The following is a 25,478-nucleotide window of genomic DNA, read 5'->3' as shown; positions in this document are numbered from 1 at the left end:
TAATCATAAGCGCCGGCTGGACTCTCATGATTTTCCATATTCTTACCTGCGCAAACCAGTTTGTATAGGGAAGCCCGTGTGTATGGACAGGAAAACTGTAGCTCGCGCAAACCGAAAAGCGCTGTAAAGTGTTCCGTAATTTTGCACAAACAATACCGCGCAGGCAAGTCGCTGTCGTCTAGCCGGCGCAATAGTCATATAAATTCAGTCAAAGCGCAATAATTGAATGCATGACGACCTAAGTATTGTGTAACTAATACTGAGACATTCCCAGTCATAAACATACTGATGCTTCACACCTAAATGTAAGGTCCAGTAATACACCCGATTCAGACCGGGTGTAGTGCGGGATGGTTGTTGTCTGGTGGGGCCAATAAGTTCAATATACACATCGTCGTTTGAAATTAATTAATAATTCCATGTTTTGTTACATCAGATGCTTGATACTTTTGTCAAAACGTGTATCATACATTTAATTTTATTAACAATTACATTATATAATATTTGCTAAACTGTCTATTAGAGTTTACAATTTACTTGTAAATTTTAAGAAATTGCAACATTCTGCGGTATAGGTATAATAGCTAGCTATACAAAATGGGTTATGGATCTGGTTCTGTACTTCACAGGTTATACATTAATAATAAATGTTTGAATGTATGAATCAAAATATATTGTTTGTCATAAAAACGCATTCATAATTATTGAATGAGGAGAGGATGCTCCATCTCAGATAACCAATGTTACGGAATAACATGGTTTATTTAAAAAGAAGACATAAATAAACTTCTGATGACATTTCTGGAATATATATTATGTAAACCGATTTGTTTTTTTGACAGATTTATTTTTAAATTGACATTTTACTGAGTACCTTCCCTAGGTATTATTTTTATACCAGTATTATGAAAATAAATTATATAATTTTTAATACACATCTCCATCATTGTAAGCTATTAAATTCTAGGTCTAACACAACTCTAGAGCATTTTTTAAATAGTTATAATATGGAATTTATTATTATACTATTAGATTTATACTTTTTTAGTATAACCTTAAGAAACATAACAAAATAATATGTTAATTTGCCAGATGCTTGTTTCAAACCCTTAAACCACGAGTCTAGGACGATTCGGCGCCGGGACAACTGGGCGCTACACAATCGAATAAAATTCGAAAATAAATAGACGGTCGTGTGTTACAAAATATATATTCAATATTAATATTGTATATTCTTAAATTATTATATTATTAGTTGACACTTGGGGAGAATTTAAATATGCACACGTAAATAATGATTTAATTGTGCATATGTTTCCGTTTCAACGAGAAGGGAGTTCTTTTATTTTTATATAAAAATTCTCAGGTATGATAATTCTCAATATGTTAAGTGTAAAATGAATTATTAAAACTACTCACTACTCTTTTCCAATAAATTACGTTATTTATTAGGAAATTAGGAAATTTTACATTATATAACATCGCCATGTTTGATCTTAAGTAGATCCTCAGATGAATACAACATAATTTATAGAACAATATTTTTTATTTCGTTACTTCAAGTACCTTCATACAGTGACGTCCTGTGGGGGTAGGCAGAAGGGCGGCAAATCGAGGAGAATCATCTGGTATAGTTATAGAAATAGCTTCCTAAACTTAGAAATAACGAAAATATCGTTCCATTAAAGCAATCAGATCACTGTTTGGAAATAAAATGTATTAATTAACATACAAGGTTTAAAGGACTGCAATTTTTTGTTGGGTTTGCGATGTCTAGTTTACTTCCGTTACCTTTCGACGTTATTGGTGACCAGAAATCGATTTAATTACGCCAAAATCTTTGAATCGCAAAAATGACATGTAAGAAGCCACAGTATTACCGACGTCAAAAAATGGGGGAAAATATGTACTTATAGATTTAATTTTGTATGTTTGGTATATAATATTTTGTTAGTAATGTATCCATACAACACATTTCTTCGATATTGGAGTCATGAAAAAATGATAAAAATACTGATAAATACTAATGGGGCGGCATTTTGTCTAGGGACGTCACTGCCTTCATACTTTATTTACACTATAGTAAGTCATCTGATGACGCCCCTTGCCAAAATGCCGTCCCATTTTTTTTATACTTACTGTATTTTTTATCATCTTTTCATGACTGAAATATCTAAGAAATGTATTGTTTAGATACATTACTAACACAATATATACCCCTAAATCTAATTTAAATGCCATCTCTGCTTCAAAAGAGAATATTGCGAGTCCACGGTTTCAGATACATTTAAAAATACACCTGACAACTTCCAAGACTCGCGAGTGACTGGCAAAAATATTTGGATGAATTTTAAATTAGATAAGTATGTACCTATCTATAATTCGAAAATCTGCACGTGTCATTGCTGGTCATCAATGACGTAACCTCCAAGGACAACGGAAGTAAATTAGACATCGTGAACACGACAAAAACTTACAGTTCCGTTAAACCTTGTATGTTAATTAATACCTACATTTTTTTTCTAATCAGTGAGCTGTTTTCTTTAGTGGAAATATATTTCTGTTATTACTAAGTTTATGTAGATATTTCTAGATATACCTAATGATTCCCTTCGATTTGCCGCCTTTCGAGTAACTGCCGCCTCCAAGCGATGCTCAATCTGCCTACCCACACGTGACTTCACTGTCTACATACGTCAATAAATACAATTTATTATCAGTTGACCTCTATCACTCGATAGATCAAAGCTTCAAAATTCACTTACATTAAATGATGACTAGGCGCATTTCATTTTTAGCTGCAACAAAATACCTTTCTCTGAACTGGCAATAATGCTAATTGACTTATATTACCGCTCAATGAACCTAATAATAACAATCTTCCGAGTTCAATGATTTCAGATGAATTTATGACTGTTTTTTAATATTCAATGTTTTTTTCATATTGATATCTATCTGTATTATAAATAAAAGAATCGTTCAAATGTAAAATCTCATCTTAAGATTTGCTTTCATAAGAAAATACACACCAACAGTGGCGGCTCGATGACTTTTGAGGTGGTGGGGTTTAGTAATTAATAAATTAAATATATACAACTACCTATTTTATCATATTATTAAACATTATGTATACTACAAGGTACTTATAATAATAATTTCAAGATAAAAAGAGCTTTTTATATACCACGTTTTAAAATTTTCTATTGAATCATATAAACTTGACAATTCTATGTATTAATAAATACTTTTTTTTTGTACTTAATAGAACTACTAAATACATATTATTAAAGAATTCTGAAATGACGCATATTTTGAAAATACGATTTAAATAATAATTATTTACTGCTACGCCTAGCGTCATAACTCACATTTTGCAATTTTGTAATTTTTGAGTTAAATACGAGGGTGGGTCAATAATTCCTTAGAAAAAAGCATTAAAACAGTTTTTATTTTTGTATTTTTTTTTTATTTCTCAACATAATCTTCTTGGAGCTCAATACACTTGGTAAGACGTTTCTCAATTTTTTTTAAACCGTCAGAAAAATAAGTTTTCGGAAGGTCCTCAAAATAAGCATTTGTCCGATCGATGACTTCTTCATTTGAAAAAAAACGTTGTCCACTTAGCCATTTTTTTAAGTTTGGGAAAAGGAAAAAGTCACTGGGGGCTAAATCTGGCGAATACGGTGGGTGGTCGACCAATTCGAACTTCAAGTCTTCAATTTTAGCCATTGATCGTAAACATGTGTGAGCACGGGCATTGTCCTGATGAAAGAGGATTTTTTTCCTTCTTCTTCAATTTTGTTTTTTAGCTGGTCCAATAAAGATGCATAATAATCCCCTGTTATTGTTTTTCCTTTTTCCAAATAGTCAACGAAAATAATTTCACGTGCATCCCAAAATACAGTAGCCATAACCTTACCAGCTGATTTTACGGTTTTCGCCTTCTTTGGACATGGTTTGCCTTCGCAATCCACTGCTTTGACTGTTCTTTCGTCTCGGGAGTATAGTGGTGTATCCATGTTTCATCTACAGTCACAAAGCGACGAAAAAATTCATCCGGATTGCGTTGCATGAGCGACAACAGGGCTTTAGAGGCCACCAACCTATTGCGTTTATTGTCGACTGTGAGCAAACGCGGCACCCATCTTGTAGAAATATTTTTCATGCCCAATTTGTCATGTAAAATAGAAATGACGCTACTTTTTGAGATCCCTGTAACCTCAATTATCTCACTCAACTTTAATCTTTGGTCACTTAACACCATATCGTGAATTTTATTGATCATTTCTGGTGTAGTCACCTCTACAGGACGTCCTGAGCGTGGTTCATCCTTTGTTGATGTACGACCACGTTTAAATTCATTTAACCAGTTATAAATAGTTGCAAGTGAAGGAGCAGATATGCCGTGAACTAAATCCAACTCATTTTTTATTTCCTTTGCTGTTAACCCTTTTATATTAAAATGTTTAATAACAGCTCTAAACTCAATTTTCTCCATTTTCCATTTTTCCATTTTCCACAAGCAAATTTTTTTTTAAATGTACGAGAAACACACAACAACCCGACCAATCTGATTGAAACTTCGCAGCATACTTAATCGGTAGTGCCGCTGCATGAAAACAAACCGCTTACAGTACTAGTCGCGCCACCTGTCGGCTTTTCTAAGGACTTATTGACCCACCCTCGTATACCAAGTGATTCTCAAGGCATTATTCTATATAAAGACAAATAGTTGGGCATCAAAAGTCACTTTAAACCATGTGGAAATCGTTGAGCAAGTTCACTGGTGGTGTCATAATTAATTTTCAAAGAAAACGTGAGTTCTGTCAGCAAGGCATTTCTAACCAATCAGAGAGCTCTATTTCTCATAGTTTAATGTGTGTCTGCTACCGTACGAGTCTTACGTATATATATTAAATATATATATATATATATATATAAATCGACTCACTTACTCATTTATATTCAAGGAAGTTCAACATTCTTCTTCTATTTACAAAAAAGCAGTGGTATGGTGGTTTTTTGGAATTATCTTAAAACTATATTTTCGGAATATGTGAGTTATGATTAGGGATTGCAATGCCGGTATTTCAAAACCCGTTTTTCCAGTATTTATCAATACCGAAATACCGGTTTTTAAAATACAAAATACCGGAATTTTTGGTATTAAGAAAGTACCTACACTCGTTTACGTTTTTGAAAATGAATTATAATTTATGTGCTGCTGAATTACAAATATATTGAGTGAATCCAACACAGGTGAAAAAATAATAAAACAAATTTCATCAAATATATTTATAAAAGTAATTGTTGCGATGAATTATAATAATATTGATTTGAAATAGAAAACACCCATGACAAAAATGTTCATTCGCTAGTGCTCGCACTAGACGCTCAGAATTAAAATATATTTTTCTATTTTTTTACGTTATATAGTATTTTTAGGCGGTCAAAATGCAACCGCCAGGTAAAAATATCCATAATTTAAGTTAATTATTATTCTATAATTATTGATGACTGTACAAGCGTTGAATTTAAGAAGCTTTTCCTGCAGCCGGGTTTATTTGTCACTTGATGAACTTTTGAGGGTTTTAATTAAAATTATCAATATATTCAAATTATTTGTAAAAAATCACTAGTTCCACAATTATGATCAATACATATTTTTAAATGTCAACATTATAAATGTAGGTTTTTGCTATAAAATAATATTTTTAAACGATTTGAATAGCTATATTTATTGATAAGCACATACTTCAGTTTTTTTAATGTTTAAGAAATACCGGTATTCAATAAGAAATACCGAAAAACCGGTATTAATATTTTCATTCGGTATTGCAATCCCTAGTTATGATGACTCTAAGCAACTCATAATTATTATAGTATATACATACTTAAATAGTTTTTAATCGTTGTTTATTTATTCTGTATTGTTATCAGATTTATTAAATAATATTATGTCAGGTGATACAGTAAAGAACAATAAATTATTTATGTAATGTTTTCTCTTATTCCAGCACGGTAATGCGGCTACGTCTAGTGAGACGTCGGTGGGCACAAACACGGGCGGCGGGGGTGGAAGTGGGAGTGGCAGCGGAGGCCCGGGTGCACACGCTCCTCGCCCAGGGGAGCTGCTCCCGGGAGCGCCGCACCCAGGGGGCGCCAAGTTCAGACACGGTCTGTTGCAGCTCATGATACACACCATAGATCCTATGCACGACGGTAAGAACACTTAAGAAATACTCTTGATAATGTGGATTTATCGAGAATTTATATAATGAAATTCTGCTTTTTTCTTTAAACAAGAGCATATAATAGTTATAGTTGTCAATGAATGTACTTACACATAAACACGCAACCGTGTGACGTTTTTCCAATATATAAAAAAATGTGCACCTGCCAGGGTTTGATACTATGTGTATAGAAAATATAATTTACATGGTTTTGCTGCTACTCCAAAAATATAATAACTCGGACACGAATAAAAAAGGCTCGGTACCTATCTATTATATTGTATATATTTATAGCGTCACCGGCTCTGACAGTTCATTGCGGGCCTTGGCATAGTCAACACGCAAATTTACAAGTTATACAAAGACTTTGTTTTTCAGTGAGGCGGACGAGACTGGTCCTGATTATGAATAAACAATGTTGAATAAATAGTACGCGTTTTGCTTTAATTTAAATAATAGAATGGTCTTTTCACCAAGAATTAGCAGCTATCACGATTAAATAAATTATACACTCTCAATTAAGAATTCTACGTTCTTAAATCAGTGTTAACCGAAATTATCTGAATTAATAATTACAATAAGACGTATGAGGATTAGCATGTAAATCCAAAGAGTTGTCTTGGGTATCCTATATGCCGCTAGGGGGTTGAGAGAGGTTTTCTACCTGTTGGGGGATTCCTAGCGTTTTACCTTTTACTTTACTTTATTTATAATGTACATGTAAGTGGGTTTACGTAAAATTTGTGTAATATAACGTTATTATTTCCAATAAAGAGGAAATAGAATAAATATAAGACCATAATAACTAAATTTTACATCGTGTTGAACGAATTTCGTCATTTAATAAATATAATTTCTCAGTTTACCTCTATATTACTATATTCATTCAATTGAATATTCCAAAGCATACTTGCAGGTGCGGTGTATCAACCGCTCGGTATTACCTCGTGTATGTATTTTGGTTCACCGTTTTCCCGTTAGCGGGAATGACGCCTGCCGAGGCGTTCAGATCGCCGCTCACTTTTCGGACGCCTCCCCCTGTTCGCTGTGACAGACTGATTATTATAAAGGGTTCTGTTTGCTGGCGCGGTCGGTAGCGGGTGACCCGTAGCGTTTTTTAACTGCTCGTGTAGAATGGCCCTAAATACAGAACGTAAAACTGAAAAAAGAAAAACTATTAAAATAGCGTATCAAAATTCGCAAGAATATTTCTAAACAAATTTAGATTGTTATATTGTGCATAATATAATTTAGTCAGGATTTAATATTCTGAAACTTGAACTTATTATGAATGGAACGTGAATCATTTTTGAAAATTAAAATCTTGACGCCATCTATGAATCAAGTTAGTCATACTATATTAGGTACTTTGGTTTAAATTAGAAATACATAAGCGATTTATTGAAGGAACTTATTAAAACAAAAAACACATATTTATAATGGATTTAAGTTTTGTACTATTCTATTTGAGTCGTTTTTGTGACCCGGGTTTCGCCTTTCGGCATCTGCAGACACTGTGTACACTCACCAAAAGGCAAATACACACTGACAACGAATGCTATCAACTCTAACTTATATAACCAATCAGTACAATAAAGTAGGTAAAAACTCAATCACTTACCTATTAGGTACGTCAAGGATCTCAATAAAAAAAATATAACAAACAAATTATGAATAGTTGAAGGTGTTTGTAAAAAAATCTCACACCTTATCAATAATAATACACTCGATAAGCATATAATCGTCAAAACCTAATAATAATAATAGATCATTAGTAATTATAAACAATAAAAATACTTCACTGAAGAGGTGTAAAATCGTCCATTCTAGGAACAATGATAACGTATTGGCAATTAATGGAGTTAACTAATGAGCTATATTATTATCTATGATATCCGTCGTTAAAAGTTATTAGTTATGCAATTAAATTCAATAAATTCATACAGGACACCAGAATAATATTATATTGTATTATATTATTTTTTAAATATAACAAATCTACAAATAAACCCACATAATATATATATATATATTTACATATACACGTACAGTATTAATATTAACACATTTAAATCATAGCTATCTTAAAATATCTATAGCAAGATTAAAAGTAATTTCATAGTTTATAGACTATAGAGCAGCGATTTCCAAACTGGGAGGCGCGGAGTGTTGCAAAGGGAGACGCAAAAAGTTTAACACTAATGTTGCCACAGGTTTGCAGTTTGCAAATGCATAGTTTATAAAGAGACTGGGGCCCGGGCATAACAGAGATCACAAAATGTAATTTAATAGTTTAAAAAAGTGCTACTTTGTTTCATAACTATTAAATATTTTAAAAATGTAATTGTGCATTGCAAAATGATGTGATACCTACATGATGATTATCATGCGATAATTCATTGAAACAAAATCCCTAGTTCAATTTTGATTCAATCGAAGTGGAGAAATAATATAATACTTTGTCAAGAAAAGCAATGCAAGTTGTAAGTAAAGTAGGTACTGCTATACCATTCGTAACATCATATTTTTATGCGAAACGGGATTTTCTGCATTAGCTGCAATGAAATCCAAATATCGAGCCCGTTTAGTAGAAAAAGAGCACTTTGTGCTAAGAAACAAGCACATCCATCGCATGAAAAACAAATTAATTTAAAAATGAATAAGTATAATAAAAGTACTTAATTAAGTTTTTTTTTCTTTGTTGTTTTAAGTAGTACATTTTTGGCTATTTAAAAAGGTGTCTGCATTATTTAATGAAATAAAGGGGGGGGAGGCGCCATGATTTGATTTTTTTGAAAAGGAGGCGTAGTAACATGAAGTTTGGAAACCACTGCTATAGAGTATTTAGAGCCCTCTCCTGATCAGTGATATAATATGATTATTCAAATCCTCGGTCAAATATTTATAATATTAAATAAGCTTGTATACATTTATTAGAATTATTCATAAACATTCATTAATTGAATTTAAAAAATATACAAACAATTATGTATTTGCCTGGTATATTATTTTGTAAACAAAGAAAATTACAGTTTTATTCGATTTATTGTTTTTATGTAAAATTTGCTACTTTCTTCAAATGCAAAATCACATATATTTTGTGGATATAAAATTGGTCTTACATAAGTCACGCTATGTATAAGAACACACGCACACTGTTTAGCAATTACATAAGACTTAGAAGAAAAAGCTACGTTTCAGTGTAATCCGTTTGATCAAATATCCGGATATTTCGCGTCTAAATAATCATACTACAGATAATCATAAATAGAATACTTGCACATCGAGATAACTAAGTTTTGATATAAATGACACTTGTGGGACAACATTTTGCACATTTTCATTGACCTCGTCACTATCGATTGATTTTTAACTAACTTTTCGACTAGCTGGACATTTGAAACTTTTAGAATATATCAGAACACGATGCCAATGCATTTTTTAATTCTTTTAGCCATCTTTAAGTAGAATTGAATTCATTTTTAGTTAATTCTGTTTGTTATGAAAAGTTATTTCGATATCATTATTGGTTGCTAGGGGGTCATAGCAACTAAATTATTAAATAATATATACGTGCGTTACTATGGAAATCAATATGAAATGACATTTCATTATTCAGTATTTCTATCAAGTACATTTTTTTTTTGATCGTTTAAGCTAGTCAAGTCAATTTTATATGATTCAACAGAAAATTTAAAAACGTTGTATATAAAAAGTCTAATTATTTGTAAATATTTTCTGTTTTTAAAAAACATAAGGCAAAAAAATAAAAAAATATATTTCATTGTGTAAAATTATATATTCAACTAAATAACATACTAAAAAATAATATTTAAATATGTTCACTATGTGATTTATGCAATTGTTTGTTTGAAACTAAATCCTGCAATCTAGGCTCAAAGTTTGTGGTGTGAATACGCAAAACAGATGCGATATGGTTGTCTGTTAATTTTGATCGTATTAATGCTCATTGTAGAAAATGTTTTTTCACAAATATAGGTATTTCCAAATAATGAACCCATTTGATGAGCATGTGGTAGTCCTTTGTAGAATTCAATAAAATAATTATCACGACAAGATGCTTTTGCTTCCACTTTCTCTTGCAAATCTAATTCAAACTGCATATTTACGAGAACAGCGTCCGGGTTACATGAAAAAGGATCTTGAAAAATATTAAGGCTATACTTCAACTGAGGCATGGTCTAAAACGATCGTGACTACGCGACGCGTAGATTGTGCAAACGACGCGTGACGAACAAAACATAATTTGTCACAAAAATTCAACATGCGTCCATTTAATGTTATGTTTATTGTTATTTAATACTTTGGACGCGGAAGACGCACACGGCGCGTAATGACCAGGCGGTCGATCGATGTAATTAACGTGCATTTTAGAGGGGGCAATTAAAATCTCATTATCTATTCAGCAGCGAAAGCGTTAAGTAATAATAATAATATATTCATTGACATGTTTTGTTTTTCGAGTAAATACGTATCGTTTTTTAGTCATCTTTACACGATTTAAGAATTAATTCCTCCGACGCCATCACAAACCAAATTGACGTGCTTACAGGTCAACTATCGCTCTCCGAATGGCAACGCGGGCGAAATTACGCCCCACCTATTGCTGAAAATTATTTGCCGTTTCACTAAAGAATGCTTCGCGCTTAGAAAGCGCTTAGAAAATTCATCTAACACACATTGAATGATGCTAGAGTATTTTTCTGATCGCAGAATACTGGAAGCTTTGGTAGATTCATTCAAAAGAGTCAAGTGACATGCTTCCAAATGGCAAAAATTTCCAACATCGAATTGTTGTTGAATAAGTCAAATCTTTCGCTCTGAAGCCCTCACTTCGCACATCTGCATACACATATTATCAAAGTGTCTGACCCATGGCCCCTATACCCTGAAGCGGGCCCCAAGGTTATGATATTTGTCAGGCGCTCCTACCTATCGCCAAGGTTAAAGGCATTGTGACGCTCTGCAGTAGCGTTTTCCAAATGGCGTTCACCGTAAAATTAACGGTATTTAGTGTATTTTTAATACTTACATCCATTCTAATTATGAAGTTAATTATCAAGTAATGACACAATTAAAAATTACATCATACTGTCAGATATTTTAAAATATAATCATTAATAAAGGAAAATAGCACCGCAGACGACTTTTTTTTGCTATTAGAACAAATTTGTGATGTGTGTTTATCTCACTTTTGACTTGGTCGACTCGTGCCCCCCTTGAGCCCGGGCCCCCAGGCTAGAGCCCTATCATCCCCCCGCCCTTGTGGGGGCCATGGTCTGATCATTCATTCTTGCCAGAGGATATCTAATTTCAAATGTAATTTTTAATATTCCATAAATGATGAATAAAAAACAATACAAATCACACACATCAAAAAGTCACGCGGGACACACTTTGTGAACCCCTGGTCTACCGTAACGTGAGGCAATCTTTGCACCGGTAGTGGTAGGACTTTGTGATGCCCATGGGATTGTCACCGAAAGCCTACTGAATCTCCTGAATGGTTTCCGGCTGGTCTCGTCAAGCTTGATGCAAAATGTAATGTAATGGAAGATAACATTATTATGTTGAAGCCTCTCTGTCATTTCGCGGGGAAATTAAAGTCCAACGGGTGCTGAGAACACTCTTTCACTCAGAGTACAGGATAATGATCAGGCCAACGTTGGCAAAATAAGGTTTTCTTGTCAAATCTATCATTTTTTTTACAACAAAACAGCTTAAAATTTCTCATAAAAAGTTACCATTATTGGTTGCTAGGGGGTCCTAGCAACTAAATTATTAAATAATATATACGTGCGTTACTATGGAAATCAATATGAAATAACATTTCATTATTCAGTATTTCTATCAAGTACAATTTTTTTTGATCGTTTAAACTAGTCAAGTCAAGTTTATGTGATTCAACAGAAAATTTAAAAAAGTTGTATATAAAAAGATATTTTTATCTTGTAATTATTGTTGGTAATGCCAGCATACTTTGTAGATAAGATAATATGTTCGCATGTTAATAATAATGTGTAATAAATCGTTTAATATAACAATGTTTACTTATACATTATTATTTATATGTTATTATTATATGATTTATTTTACGGTGTTAACTGTAAATTCTTGGTTAAAAATATGATATGTAGCCTTTGTGATGACTATTATGACATTATATTTATGTGAATAAATAAATGAATACGGTAATATTATTAACGTATACATTTTGTGTACGAGAGTTTCAATAAATCGTTATTATATAATATACGGGTGGGTATTAATATTTACGAAATATGTCTGCTATAAATTGCGCGAAATTTTTCCTCTATCTTCCTTCGCCGCGGTGAAATTTATCAAACTATTAGCCAAGATTTTCTGACTGAGTTGATGGCGGCCATTAATAAAGGCGAATTATGTTTGAGACACAAATTACGCGGCCGATTCCCTCCCATCTCACATGTCTGGCCTTTTGATTTTATGCCAAAACGGATACGAAAAACGTTTTTTATATTTACGTACTGCAGTGGTTTCACGAAATATATGAAAAAGGCTATTCGAAAAGCTCAAATCTTTATACGCAACAACGCATAGCCCACACATCTTGAAGCGGGCCCCCAAGAAAAAGATTTTTGGCAGGCCCTCCTACCTATCACTAAGGATAAAGGCAGTGTGACGCTCTACAGTAACGTTTTCCAATTAATGGTGTATGCGATAAAATTAATGTGTATATTTAGTGTGTTTTTGTATATTTTAATACATCCATTTAAATTATAGAGTAGTCGAGTATTGATACACAATTAAAAATTGTATTGTACTTACATAATTTTAAATAATAATATTATCGAAGGAAAATAGCGCCGCAGGTGAATTTTTTAGTAGTAATGCAAATTTGTGATGAGTATTTATCTAGCACTTATCCGGTCGACTCACCTCGCCGGGCCCCTTCTGAGCCCGGGCCCCCAGGCTAGAGCCCTGTCAGCCCCCCCCTTGTGGGGGCCATGCAACAACGTCATAAACAAACGTATTCAAAATTGTGTCCGGAAACTTGTACGTACGCAGTTCGCTTTCACTGTGTAATGTTATATCGGAAATATATTATGGCCGTATATTAAAGATCGTCCAAAATCTTTAGGTCGTATAGCACTGACATAAAATCCATGTCTAAATAAAACACGGTACTTGTCGGTTCACAGGAAGCCAGCAGCAAACAAATTGTGAAAATATAGCCGATATACTGGATTATTTGTTAGGCTAGGTTAGGTAAGGTCATTCATGAATTTTCTATGAATGTTATATGAATCTGTTTCTAATAGAAAGCTCACGGCTAACTGTGCTACGGTGAAATGTTTTACGTACATTTTACATGTAACCAGAGTGTTAAGCTCAAACAAGTTTCTTAACCAGGATGCTCTTCTGCTGTCAGGCAATGACATTAATATGGACGAAGCATCTGGAAAAAAAATGACACTCACTTTTTTGTCAGGTCTGTCGAATGGCAAACTCTGTTCTAACGTCATTATAATAAAGATGATATTGCTATAAATTCTCGATGCTTTTTGTCGGGTCTGCCGAATGGTTCAGTTCAAACGACTTCGCTCAAATGAACATTGACTCTAGAAACACTGTTCTAACGCCATTACAATAAAGGTGATATTGCTAAAAATTCCCGATGCATGATATCGCATAATGGAAATTGCGTTACGTCTACCTGTACATGTGTGAATGTCGCTATGCGCGAATTTACTTGCTAGCTACTGTATTGAGTGCAATGTCCATTAATGTCATTGCTGTCAGGGCTTTACTTGCCGGAAAATGTATTTTGAAAATAAAGATACTATCATTTGCCTCATAAGGATTCTACAAAAAAAATAAAAGTCCCAAAACAGAATATGGCTTAAAAATCTTGAATGTTTTTTTTTAATATTTTGTCAGGCATGCGTAGGCGGGGTAAATAATAATAGACATAGATAAATAATAAATTGTTTACACCAAAGCTGTCACTTCTCTCATTAAAACATTACTGTAGTCACTATTAATTATAGTGTTCGCCGAGCTTTCGCATAAAAAAGCACGATTATGTTAACGCGTTGTATAGCGTCACTGTCTCCCCTCATTAATGGATTAATGCAAATTTTGTGGAATATTTAATGTTGAATAAATCCATAAATGTGTCAGCGTCTGACGTTAACAGCGTATAATTATATGGAAATGTATACCGCTAAAAAAGAAGTGCCGAGTGTTTTTCCCGATGGGACACTTAAGTCGTTAGTAATAAATTGTAATTTGATGAGATGTAATGTGAAGTTTAATTTAAGATTTTAAATAAACAAAATAACAAATACATAATTTGAAAATATTTCATGCATACCCCCCACTAAATCATTTTGACTTCTTCTTCGTCGTGTCGGGTCTTTAATAGCCATTGATATACTACTGGATGAATCATATGGTTCTTAAAATGACGCCCGATTTTCAGCGACTCGGCCAGTGTTAAAACTTACTGTTTTAATAACAGCGGACTTAACTCGATATAAGCTCACTTAATATTTGTCTCGAAAACGACCTGGTAATAATTATGAGTAAGCCCGATCTAGCTTGCATCTTACTCTAACTAATAGTCAGCGCATGACGACTTGCTTTGTCCGCTCAGACATGAAGTTTTGGTAGCTTGCAAGCTTTGGGTTGCAGACACCCTTAGGGTCACTATTCCAAGAACGCAAATTTAGTTTTACAGTCAGGGCAATACGGGTGAAATTCGGGAATCCATGTTAACGGTCTTAACGCATTATACCTACAAGGAAATATTATAAGACGATATTCGTATATCTTCTTTTGTGGTACATTTTTAAAATGACACTTGTATGGGAACTCCTCATCTAGTAGTAGGTATATCAATGTTAATAGCTACAATACATCGCTCCAGAAGTTCACGAAGGCAACACCATTTTTTCGCCTTATAAGATCTCGTCGAAATTGTAGCTTACTGGCCAAGCCTTGTATGAAAAAAGGTGCTCCATGCTTTGCATTTCACCGCACTCGCAGGTTTGGTCGTCGGAGAATCCCCACTTCACCATGTTGTCTTGGGTGCGCCCTACCATGGTTCTCAGTCTGATTAGGGTTTTACATGTACGGTACCCGAGACTGGCTTCGGGTGAGAGATGCTCTGCTGGCTTTACCCAATCTTCGAGACCCTCAGAGGCTAGGTTCGCCTCCCATGCGGACAGTCTATTTTCATCGGGTGGGACAGTCAGAGGTATGGTTGTCGCCATAAAGCTTCTTCTGGATTTTAGCCTTGTTTTCCACATTTGATACCCATGCATGACGTGTCGCGAGTCCCTCTCTTGAGCTGCTTTTTCAACTCGGGCTGCAGTTTCGCATCGGATTGGGGGAGAGCGATTCCTAGAAGCACGCGAACATTTTGACTTGAACCTATAATTAAAATCGAATCTGTAGTTAAAATCATCGTAAATAACCGCGTACTTACTGAGCGATTTTTCGGTATTAAGAAAGCATACGTGTTTATGTTTTTCGAAAATGAATTAAGTACATGTTATTTTGTTCACTACTTACTACTATATTGCATTATAAATTTAGTGTATGAGATTAATGCTGAAAAAATGCAAATATATCGATTAAAACCAACAAAGTTAAAGAATAATAAAACTAAATCCTTCAAAGATACTTATAGAATTGTCGCGAGGAATTAACAAATTTCGAAAAAGAAAATATCCATGGCAAATACTTCCAATTAAGACCCACCCAACAAACATTGAAATTGAGAGAGATTTTCCTGTACCTGAACTTGTATTATTTGTAAAAATTCTAGCAGTTCTAAAATATTATGATCTATATATATTTATAGAGGTCAACATAACAAATGTAAGTATGTACTTTAGGTTGCTAGAAAATAGTGTTTCAAATAGATTACAATAGCTATATTTATTAATAGGTACTTCTTTTTGTCCATAATATGTTTTGATGAATACCGGTATTATACTGGTATTCAATAAGAAATACCGGTATTGAAATATTCATTTGGTATTGCAATCCCTAGCTGATGGGACTTAGTGACGTGTAATTTTGCTATGTTATCATTAAAAGAATGAAATGTTACAAAAAGGAATTTCCGTACATTTTATTCATATTCAATTTTACTTTTAAGACCAACTTGATCTTATTAAATGAAAACTTATTTCCGAACTTTTTTGATTCATTCATGCAATCTTGGAACTGCAGCATAATACATATGTACGTGTACATTTTGTTGTTACGGCTGCGATAATACGTATTGTTAACATTAAATCCATGCACGTGTAAACGGGCTATTATGATACCTCTTATACATTGGTAAGTTGTACAATATTATGTTTGGAGTTTGAATAAATTTTAATTATCACGCATTATTTTTCTTCTGTAGAAAGTACTACACTGCTGCTGAGTGACATAACAATATTGCCACTGAAGCTAAAAAGGTTGCATTTTGTACTTCACAGCACCCCTAGTTAATTCTATGAATATCATTAGCATTTTTTTTAATCCTAGACCTCACCGTGGACAAAATAAAAATATATATATTATCGATTAGTATATTCTATTACTTACATAAATAAATCTATTAACATGCCGGTTTCGAGATGTATGTACTTTTTTATCGCAAGCTTTCGCCTAATTCCGCAGAACCAGTTGAAAACTACTGTCAGATACATTGTGAACTAATGAAAGATACAAATTGGTTATATCATAATACCGATAATTGATACAACGTGAGTATCATACTACATTTTAATTGATACATCCTGTAATTGACATCATATTTAAACGATTTTATTCCATGTAATTGCTTGTAAGGTCGATGTAGTGTTTAAGTAATTATGTTATTAATGCCAGTAATTGTTAGTCAAATATTTTTAGATAAGTAATCTCATCAGATGAAGATATTAGTTGATTAGTATATCGTTGATGTGCGATTTGTATTATCAATCTCAATTTCAATTTATGTTTTTAACATATTGTGGACATTACAAATTATAAGTTTAAGACGTTCACAACATGACATGAAACATTATTATAAAGAAAAAAAGTAATAAAAGCGACGAAAATATAAAAAGAAACATAAAACACACAAAAGCTGTGAAAATACAATTATACATCTATAGAAGTTCAAAGAAGTACACCGAGTTTGCTAATTAGACTCTATTTTAATAATTTATAAAATACCGTCCACCTAAACTCACCTCACGCAAGTTTAATATAACAACACCCGAAGCAATTTAGTTTAAAGAGTTTAAAGGAAGGTTAAGGTAAAGAGACGTGTAAAGGAAGCAGTTTAAATATAAAATGTGTTTATGTGAAGTTGATTCCGCTGTTCTATTACAACAACAAAAAATCTTCGTTATATTTGAAAAAGATTTGTTAGTAAATCGAGATACAAATATAACAGTTGCTGTATGATTTATATTTTATACAGGACTATAAATTCAATTTATCTTATTTTTTCTCACCATTTTAAATGTGCTACTTTAAAACTCAGTGTCTGACTTTGACTCGGTAATAACCTCATGGTATTTTTATTAACATCGACATTAATATGATTGACCTTGTGCCCTATGAAATTTAATTCCAATAAAGCTTGATTACTCAATGTACCTACCATATTAATATTGCTCATTGAAATCAATAGGCTGAAATTTGATAGCTTGTAAATTATCGTGTTTACAGTTCCTATAAACGATACAGGTCTAGAGAGAAATACCGTTACTAAATCGAGCGGGACTAGAACACACTCTTTACGGTACAAGATGTTTTGGATCTTTTCATAGTATGTATCAGCGTCATAGTATTTACCAGCGTTGCCAATTTAGCGTTTTTCGTTAGCAATTTAGATCTATCTTCCAAAAAACGCATCTGGCTTGTGGCGTTTTTACTAGCGTTTTTTGATGCCTCCAACAGGTTAAATTGTGTTGAAAAATGCTAGATATTTAATTTATCTATTTTCAAACTTATGATATTCAGAAATCAGATACTTAATGCAGGTAGGTCGGGACCTATTTTAGAGAGAAATAAAACACAGTGAAACAATTGTATGCATTAGTTAATGAATTCGTATATTATTCCAAATCTCCGCGAATATAAAATAATAATTTAAAATTATTACTCCTACAAGAAAGAAATTCTCGTCTTCAAAAATGAAACGAACCTTGAACGCGATAAAATATAAAGGATTTCAAGTTTTACACATTTATATTTTTATAAAAATCGATGTTTTTTAAATAAATAAATAAAATATTAAAACGATGTATTAGTCAAAAATCTAACTGTTAAAAAATTGAAAACCTAATAAACTAAATTTTAATAATAAATATGACCATAAAATATGATGTAATAATAAGATGTGACCCTGCAACAAATTCACGTTTTATTACTTTTTTTACAATAATTATAAGTTTATCTTTGACTTAAAAAAAATCTTTTCAATGTTTTCAGATACATATTTATTAATTAATACAGTTGAAATTATAAATTATCAAAAAAAAATGCTCAAATTGCAAGCTTCGTATTTTTCCGCTAGGTTCTCTGTTGGCATAAGGGGTTTAGTATCATTAGATTATAAACCAAAACTACTTTTAAAGCTTTAAAGTAATCGTGTAGGGCAAGTCTTTTTTGCATTTCAATTTTATTAATCAGTTATGTTTGTCGACCGAGCTGGTTTACTCGATTGTAGTATTGACATACGTGTTTAAAAGCACTGACTCTATGGTCATACGATTTTAACTGCTGGAAAGTGGGACACGCGATTAAATCATACAGTTATTTTGTATCATTGATTTTTAAAATAATAATAGGTGGATAAATTAAATTAAAATTGAATCAGTATCTTTGTTCACGCGACCAATCGCTAGTTTTAATTAAAGTGTAATACATTCATAGGCGTAGTAAAAAATAAACATTATTAAATCTTGTGTATATTAAAGATTTAGTCTAAATATAAGAAAAGTGATGGCAAAAATGATTACTGTGGCAACTAATTTTTACAGAAACTTTTATATAAAAAGTAACACTCACATTGCCAAGAAAAATAGAGGAAGAAATCTATGCCTTCAATGGATCCCATCGCACATGGGTATTGAGGGCAATGAAAGGGCGGATATCTGGCAAAGAAAGCTGGCCATTCAGGGATAAAATATCAGGGCTATAAAGAAAATGGGCCAAAGTATATGGATAGATTTTCACCATAGGGCATCATTAGAAAAGGGGAAATGGGTAAGTCTATTCTACCATCACGAGAGGTGCCATGGAGTCTCCTTTGACGAGGAATGAGCTTAAGTTAATACTGAGGCTAAGAACAGGGCACACAATGGGCAAAAGATTCGATGTCCTCATGGGAAGAAGCGAATCGCAACTCTGCGATATATGTAATGTTTTAGAGGACATTGTACATATAGCACTACAATGTCCTAAATATGAACTTCACAGAGTACAACTGCGAATTGCGGACATCTATGAGAATGTCGACGAATTGAAGGGTTGAATTGGCGGTGGGTAAGACGGAAGAGCTAGGCAAAATTATAAAGTTATTTAACAGAATAGGAGTGAGGACCTGATCGACGGATCCCCTTCTACAAGAGAAGAAACGATATGACAGCGAGTCGCAGTCAAAGCCTCGGTAAAATCACAAAAAAAACACTTACATTAAACTTGAACTTGCTTCAGCTGTTTTGATAGAGAACTCAGAGAATAAAACATAGATACCTAATAATTTCAGTAAGACGACATCGCAATATTTGGAACTATCCTGAAGCCATATTTTAACCAAATAAACAGATTCTATTTAACTTGATTTTAATTACAAAGATAACAGTCATCTGTTTATGGTTGACTGGTCATATTTATTTGATACTACGAAGAAGTCACATGACGTATGTTAAGGCTTAATTACATTGGCAGACGCGCAGTTCCAACCAAATCCAACCAGATCCAATGATCTAAGCCGACCGTGGTGAGCAACGTCTTTACACTATAAGCAATTACACATTTCGGTCCTTGCTTTTGATTGATTTTAAAATAAGCGTAGTATTGCTGTTATTAAAAATATAGGGTTGACCGAAAACTATTTCTTCGTTAGATTGGTGGCTACAAATTTTCCTTTGCAATTTTACGTCAAAACTCAGCTGTCAAACCTAACCTCACAAGCGGGCGGTAGCTTCTGATATTTTCGTACGTTCTCGACGGAAATATGACTGGTTCCAATTTGCTCACCATCCCAGAAAACCATAGATTATAGATTTTGACAATTGTGGCAGACGATTGGGCCAGACGCAATCTGCCAATGTACTTTTAGGCATAAGCATCCCAGATTCAATATTTGTCCTAGTATTTCTAATACATATATTTCTACGGATTTTACATAAGCTAAGTATTTTCAATAAAGTATGGTAAATTTTTGAATGTTGTTCAGATATTAATATTTGGGGTGAGAAGTAAATGTGGAGATGAGGATTGCTGATGATGAGATGTGATAAGCGGAGTATGAAGACTTGTAGTTGCTAGTGGAGATGGCGAGTTTATTTCCAAATTGATAAGTGTAGTTTACATAGGTACAATAAAGTCAATAATATAAAAAAATAGTGAGATATATAGCTCGAGGCTTGGTGAAACTGAGTGACTGTTACACGATCAAGATAAAAGCGGAGTGAGATATTCATTCAATAGTGATGGCATATTTATTGAACTCTTCACGATTGAATAATGCTGACACACAGTATCCCATGTCTTTTAACATAATAAATATTACTGAAGTAAAGGTTCTTATTTGCAATTGGTAAATAGATTCATGTCTAAACAATCTTATGTTTCGCCGTCAACGTTTCTCACTAGTAAGTACTAACCGCTATGCTGACGGTCTGTGAAAAAATGTATAAGTATAAAAATATTTAAATAATATTTCCGCGATCGATTCGCATGTCACGGATTTTGCTGAGAATGCTTGTTCTCACAGGACTCGTTGATCGCCATATGAATAAGAAATAATTCAAATAAAAATATGCAATATGTTTTTTTGCTCAAAAAAATATTTTTATTATTAATTGTTAATATGATATTAACTATAATATTGTATCCAAGTATTTACAAAACTATCGCCCGTGTACTGATTTGTGCTATGATAATATGGTCCTCATAATATAAGTAGAGAGATTATTATTTATTTGTTTGAGATATTATTCAGAACGTACATGAACCAACAGACTAATATTAGAAATATCAATATCAGGGAATCATTTTCTCAGGCAGAGCTGGTAACGAAACTAAAACGAACCCTGACAACGCATTACTTAATTTAGAACTGGAATCTGAACCCTTGATTTCATCCCCAAACTAGAACCCAAACTCTTTTAAAAATACGGATACGGAAATTGCTCTGTTTAGTTTTAATTTTGTAGTAATTAATAATAATACCTATAATATTTACATTAATTTTATTGATCTTCATCCACTCATTGTACAATTCTATAGTCGACAAAGAAAACAATAGGTATCTATTTCGCTAACTACTTTAGTATAGTATTTATAGAGATATATCTTATTTTTTTAACCTACCCATGTCATAATCAAATCAAATCAAATTTTATTTATTTTACATATAGTGAACCATATATATTATTAATTTAAGACGTTCACAACATGTCAATACTACGAAGAATGGAAGATTTCTCATTTAAATTTAGTCGGAAAAAGTACGTCATCATCATCATCAGGGACAACCCGGTGTGGATCCTGGCCTCCACCTGTCCATATCCAGTGTGGCCGCTTTCCAATTTGGTACCCCCAGAATACGGCAGTCACTGGCATCTCCATCCAACCAGCGAATCTTTGGCCTCTCTGTTCTTCTACGTCCTATTGGATTGCTGGGCATCACTCTCTTTGCCGGTTCATTGTCATTCATACGGTTCACATGACCTAGCCATCGCAGTCTCCCAATCTTGATTGATTGAACTGCGCTGCAATCTTCGTACAGCCCGTAGAGCTCAGCATTATATCTTCTCCTCCAAAAAATACGTGGCCAGATATAATTATTAATATCATCTGGTATTTAAACTATAGTATGTAAGTATACCTAAGAGGAAGTCAGTTAGATAAAGCCACAGATAGTATCCATACAAACTCAAGCAAAAGAGTCTCAAAAAATTTTTTTGAACTCGCTCCACCACAACGTCGTATTTCAAATAACTGATGTGAGATCCAAACAATTGACCCACTCTCAAACCGGCTTCTAACTAAGGAGTTATAAAGGATTTTAAATACCGTAACATCCGAAAGGACCTGGGAAGTATGCGAGACGAAGCCCAACATTTGTAGTAGTTTTTTTTATAAATGACAGCCATATGGCCACTAAATTAATGATAGCTTACTATCAAACGTAATCCCAAGATCCATTACAGATGGTATTCGCGAAATAACTCTGCCATGCACCGACTATTGAAAAAATAATATTAAATAATTATTAGTAACCGTTTTTTATGGATGTGATCGTAGCTATAGTTTATAGTTTTTAACGAATTTTCTTAGAAATTAGCAAATTTATTAATTAAAATTTAAAAAAATCCATAATATATTATGATTAATATAAAAAAATATAAAATTATTAATGTGAGATGAGACATATAAATAAAACAAAATTCAATAACAGCTTCAATTTAAATTATATAGAAAATCATAATTAGTACATGAAAACACACAGAAATGAGTTATCACATTAAATTATATGATAATATACTCTGTCTCACGCATGTGATATACTAATATATCGATGTCTAAAACTATTTTCTTGAATACAGCTATTTCTCTCCCAATTTACATGAACAATGGTTTGTTAGTTCTGAATTTTGGGAGAAGAAATAAATGTTTCTTCCGATTTCTTAGATAGTTATCGAATAATGACGATATTATATTACAACGTTTTTCTTAGCTCGTATTCTTATTTGTCCGGTGGTTCTTTAGCCGGTACAAATCTTGCAATCGATTTTTAACTAACTTCCCGACTAGCTAGACATTTGAAACTTTTAGAATATATCAGATAGAACACGGTGCCAATGCATTTTTTTAATACTTTTAGCCATCTATAAGTAGAATTGAATTCATTTTCAGTTAATTCGGTTTTGTATGAAAAGTTATTTCGACACCAATATTGGTTGTTAGGGCTCTGGGGTCCTAGCAACTAAATTATTAAATAATATATACGTGCGTTACTATGTAAATCAATATGACATGTCAAGTACAATTTTTTTTTATCGTTTAAGCTAGTCAAGTCAAGTTTATATGGTTCAACAGAAAATTTAAAAATGTTGTACATAAAAAGTTCTTTTTATCTTGTAATTATTTATATTAAGTATAGTTTATTCATATTAATTAAAATAAATTATTTATTTATATTTATATAATTTATAACCAGACATGTTGCTTTTTTTAAATTACCGGAACTGAAACATGTAACCGAACCCCAGAACTGAACCAAACCTTTAAACTTATTAGGGTGCCAAACTGCTCTGATCTCAAGACATGTTTCACTATTATTCTGAAATCACAAACCTCACTCAATATGACACTGAGACATTCTTTTGTTGGACACGTGTTCGCAAACGGTTACACAGTAATATAATAATATGTAATAGCACGTGTCTTTTCTCAGCCAACCGAACTGATTGACATAAAAGTGTCCAAATCTCCAAACATGTTATAAGGTCAAATCTATTTTTGATCGAACGAAATAATATTATAATCAGTGGCGTTCGTAACTAAGGGCTGTTTGATCGATGAAAGTTTTCTTCGACTGGTTATCCAGGGATATCTCGTGAAGGGCAAACCATATCTCAGTTCTACGAATGAACTGATTTAATGTTTTTAATTGGAAGGTTACGTTGTTTATCGAATCATAAAATTCATTTCTATATTAAGAAATTCTTCAAATGAATACCTTGCATTTAATCACAAAGAGTGGAGGTAGGCTGTTAAGATTCGACATAAATAGTGGATACTAAAATTTGTCAGTCATATTTATTTGTTTTAAATTAACTAAGAATACAATAATTTTCAAATGGCGATGGTTATTTTTTTATATTTAATTAAACCCTGATTCAACCATGATAGTGTTTTTGTATGCTATGGGTAGAGTTGGGTATTTTCCAAGAAAATCTCAATCTCGAGATTCGGAATTTCCCGAAATGATAAAATTTTGAATTCTCGAGATTCGGGATTTCCAGAAAAGAATTCTCGGGATTTCCCGAAATGTTAAAAATTTCAATTCTCGAGATTTAGCATGGAAAATCTAAAAAAATTCTCGAGAATTCCCGTCGGGAAATTCCCGAAACCCAACTCTAGCTATGGGCGATCCGACAAAAATAGTGCTCACTTTTCCAGTCATACTTATCTTTTTTTGTTGAATTAAAAATACGTATTATAGATGGTGGCGGTTAGTGTTTTTTAAAATACATTAATCTATGCCTAACCAAATCGTAATTTATAAAACATATTCTTCTATCTATAAAATATCTAAAATTATGTGCGGCTTAATGGCACAATTTTAGATATTTAATAGATAAATGAATATGTTTAGACTATTATTTACTATGGCTTGGTTAGGCAGGGTTTAATTGAATTTTAAAAATTAACAATTATTAACACTATCGCACAAGTTCAATGAAAACGTATACGTTTGACTGACAAAGTTTAGTGTGCACTATTCATATTGGATCTTAACATCCTACCTCCACCATTTGCCACTGTTGACTATACTTATTTTAACAAAACAATACCTAATTAATCAATGTTTCGTATATTAAAGTATCCAGCATAAACCAAAGATTAACGCATGTACCGCGGAATATTCAATATTTTATTATATTGTAAGACATTTGACATAAATTTGTTATGGTAAAGGTACTTTAACTATCTCACAAAACTACAATTACATGGTATTGCTTAAGACTTTCACGATTGGTTGTTTTAATATTTGGTTTATGAGCTGTCACCGAGACTTGACTTGAGATAATCCTCGGTTTCGGGGCACCCGAGCTATTCCCACATCCCCTTCATCTGAATAAATCATCTGTGCTATAGGATTGTATGCTTCTACGTGGTGATGTTAATTTTTCCGGGTTCTTGAGGAGGACCTGGAGAGGCTGTATGCCTCCAAGGTCAAGTGTTGTTGGTTTTGGCTGCTTCTACGTGGTGATGTTATGCGGT

At 32.9% G+C, this 25,478-nt stretch overlaps 1 protein-coding gene across 1 annotated transcript in view; it reads left to right on the top strand.

Annotated features, from left to right (window-relative positions):
- LOC147074277 (sodium/potassium/calcium exchanger Nckx30C-like) overlaps positions 1–25,478 on the top strand; it is a 207,525-nt gene that overhangs the window by 68,835 nt on the left and 113,212 nt on the right. The window contains exon 2 of the mRNA XM_085944073.1: positions 6,018–6,222. Within this exon, the coding sequence (XP_085800199.1) occupies positions 6,018–6,222 (205 nt within the window). The remainder of the gene's footprint in view (positions 1–6,017; positions 6,223–25,478) is intronic.

The sequence above is a fragment of the Rhyacophila brunnea genome, unplaced genomic scaffold (genome assembly GCF_057557595.1).
Source record: "Rhyacophila brunnea isolate RB1 unplaced genomic scaffold, BYU_Rbru_1.0 scaffold_16, whole genome shotgun sequence".
Classification (NCBI taxonomy): Eukaryota; Metazoa; Arthropoda; class Insecta; order Trichoptera; family Rhyacophilidae; genus Rhyacophila; species Rhyacophila brunnea.
Note: the sequence above shows the minus strand (reverse complement) of the source record. Positions and strands in the feature narration are given on the sequence as shown.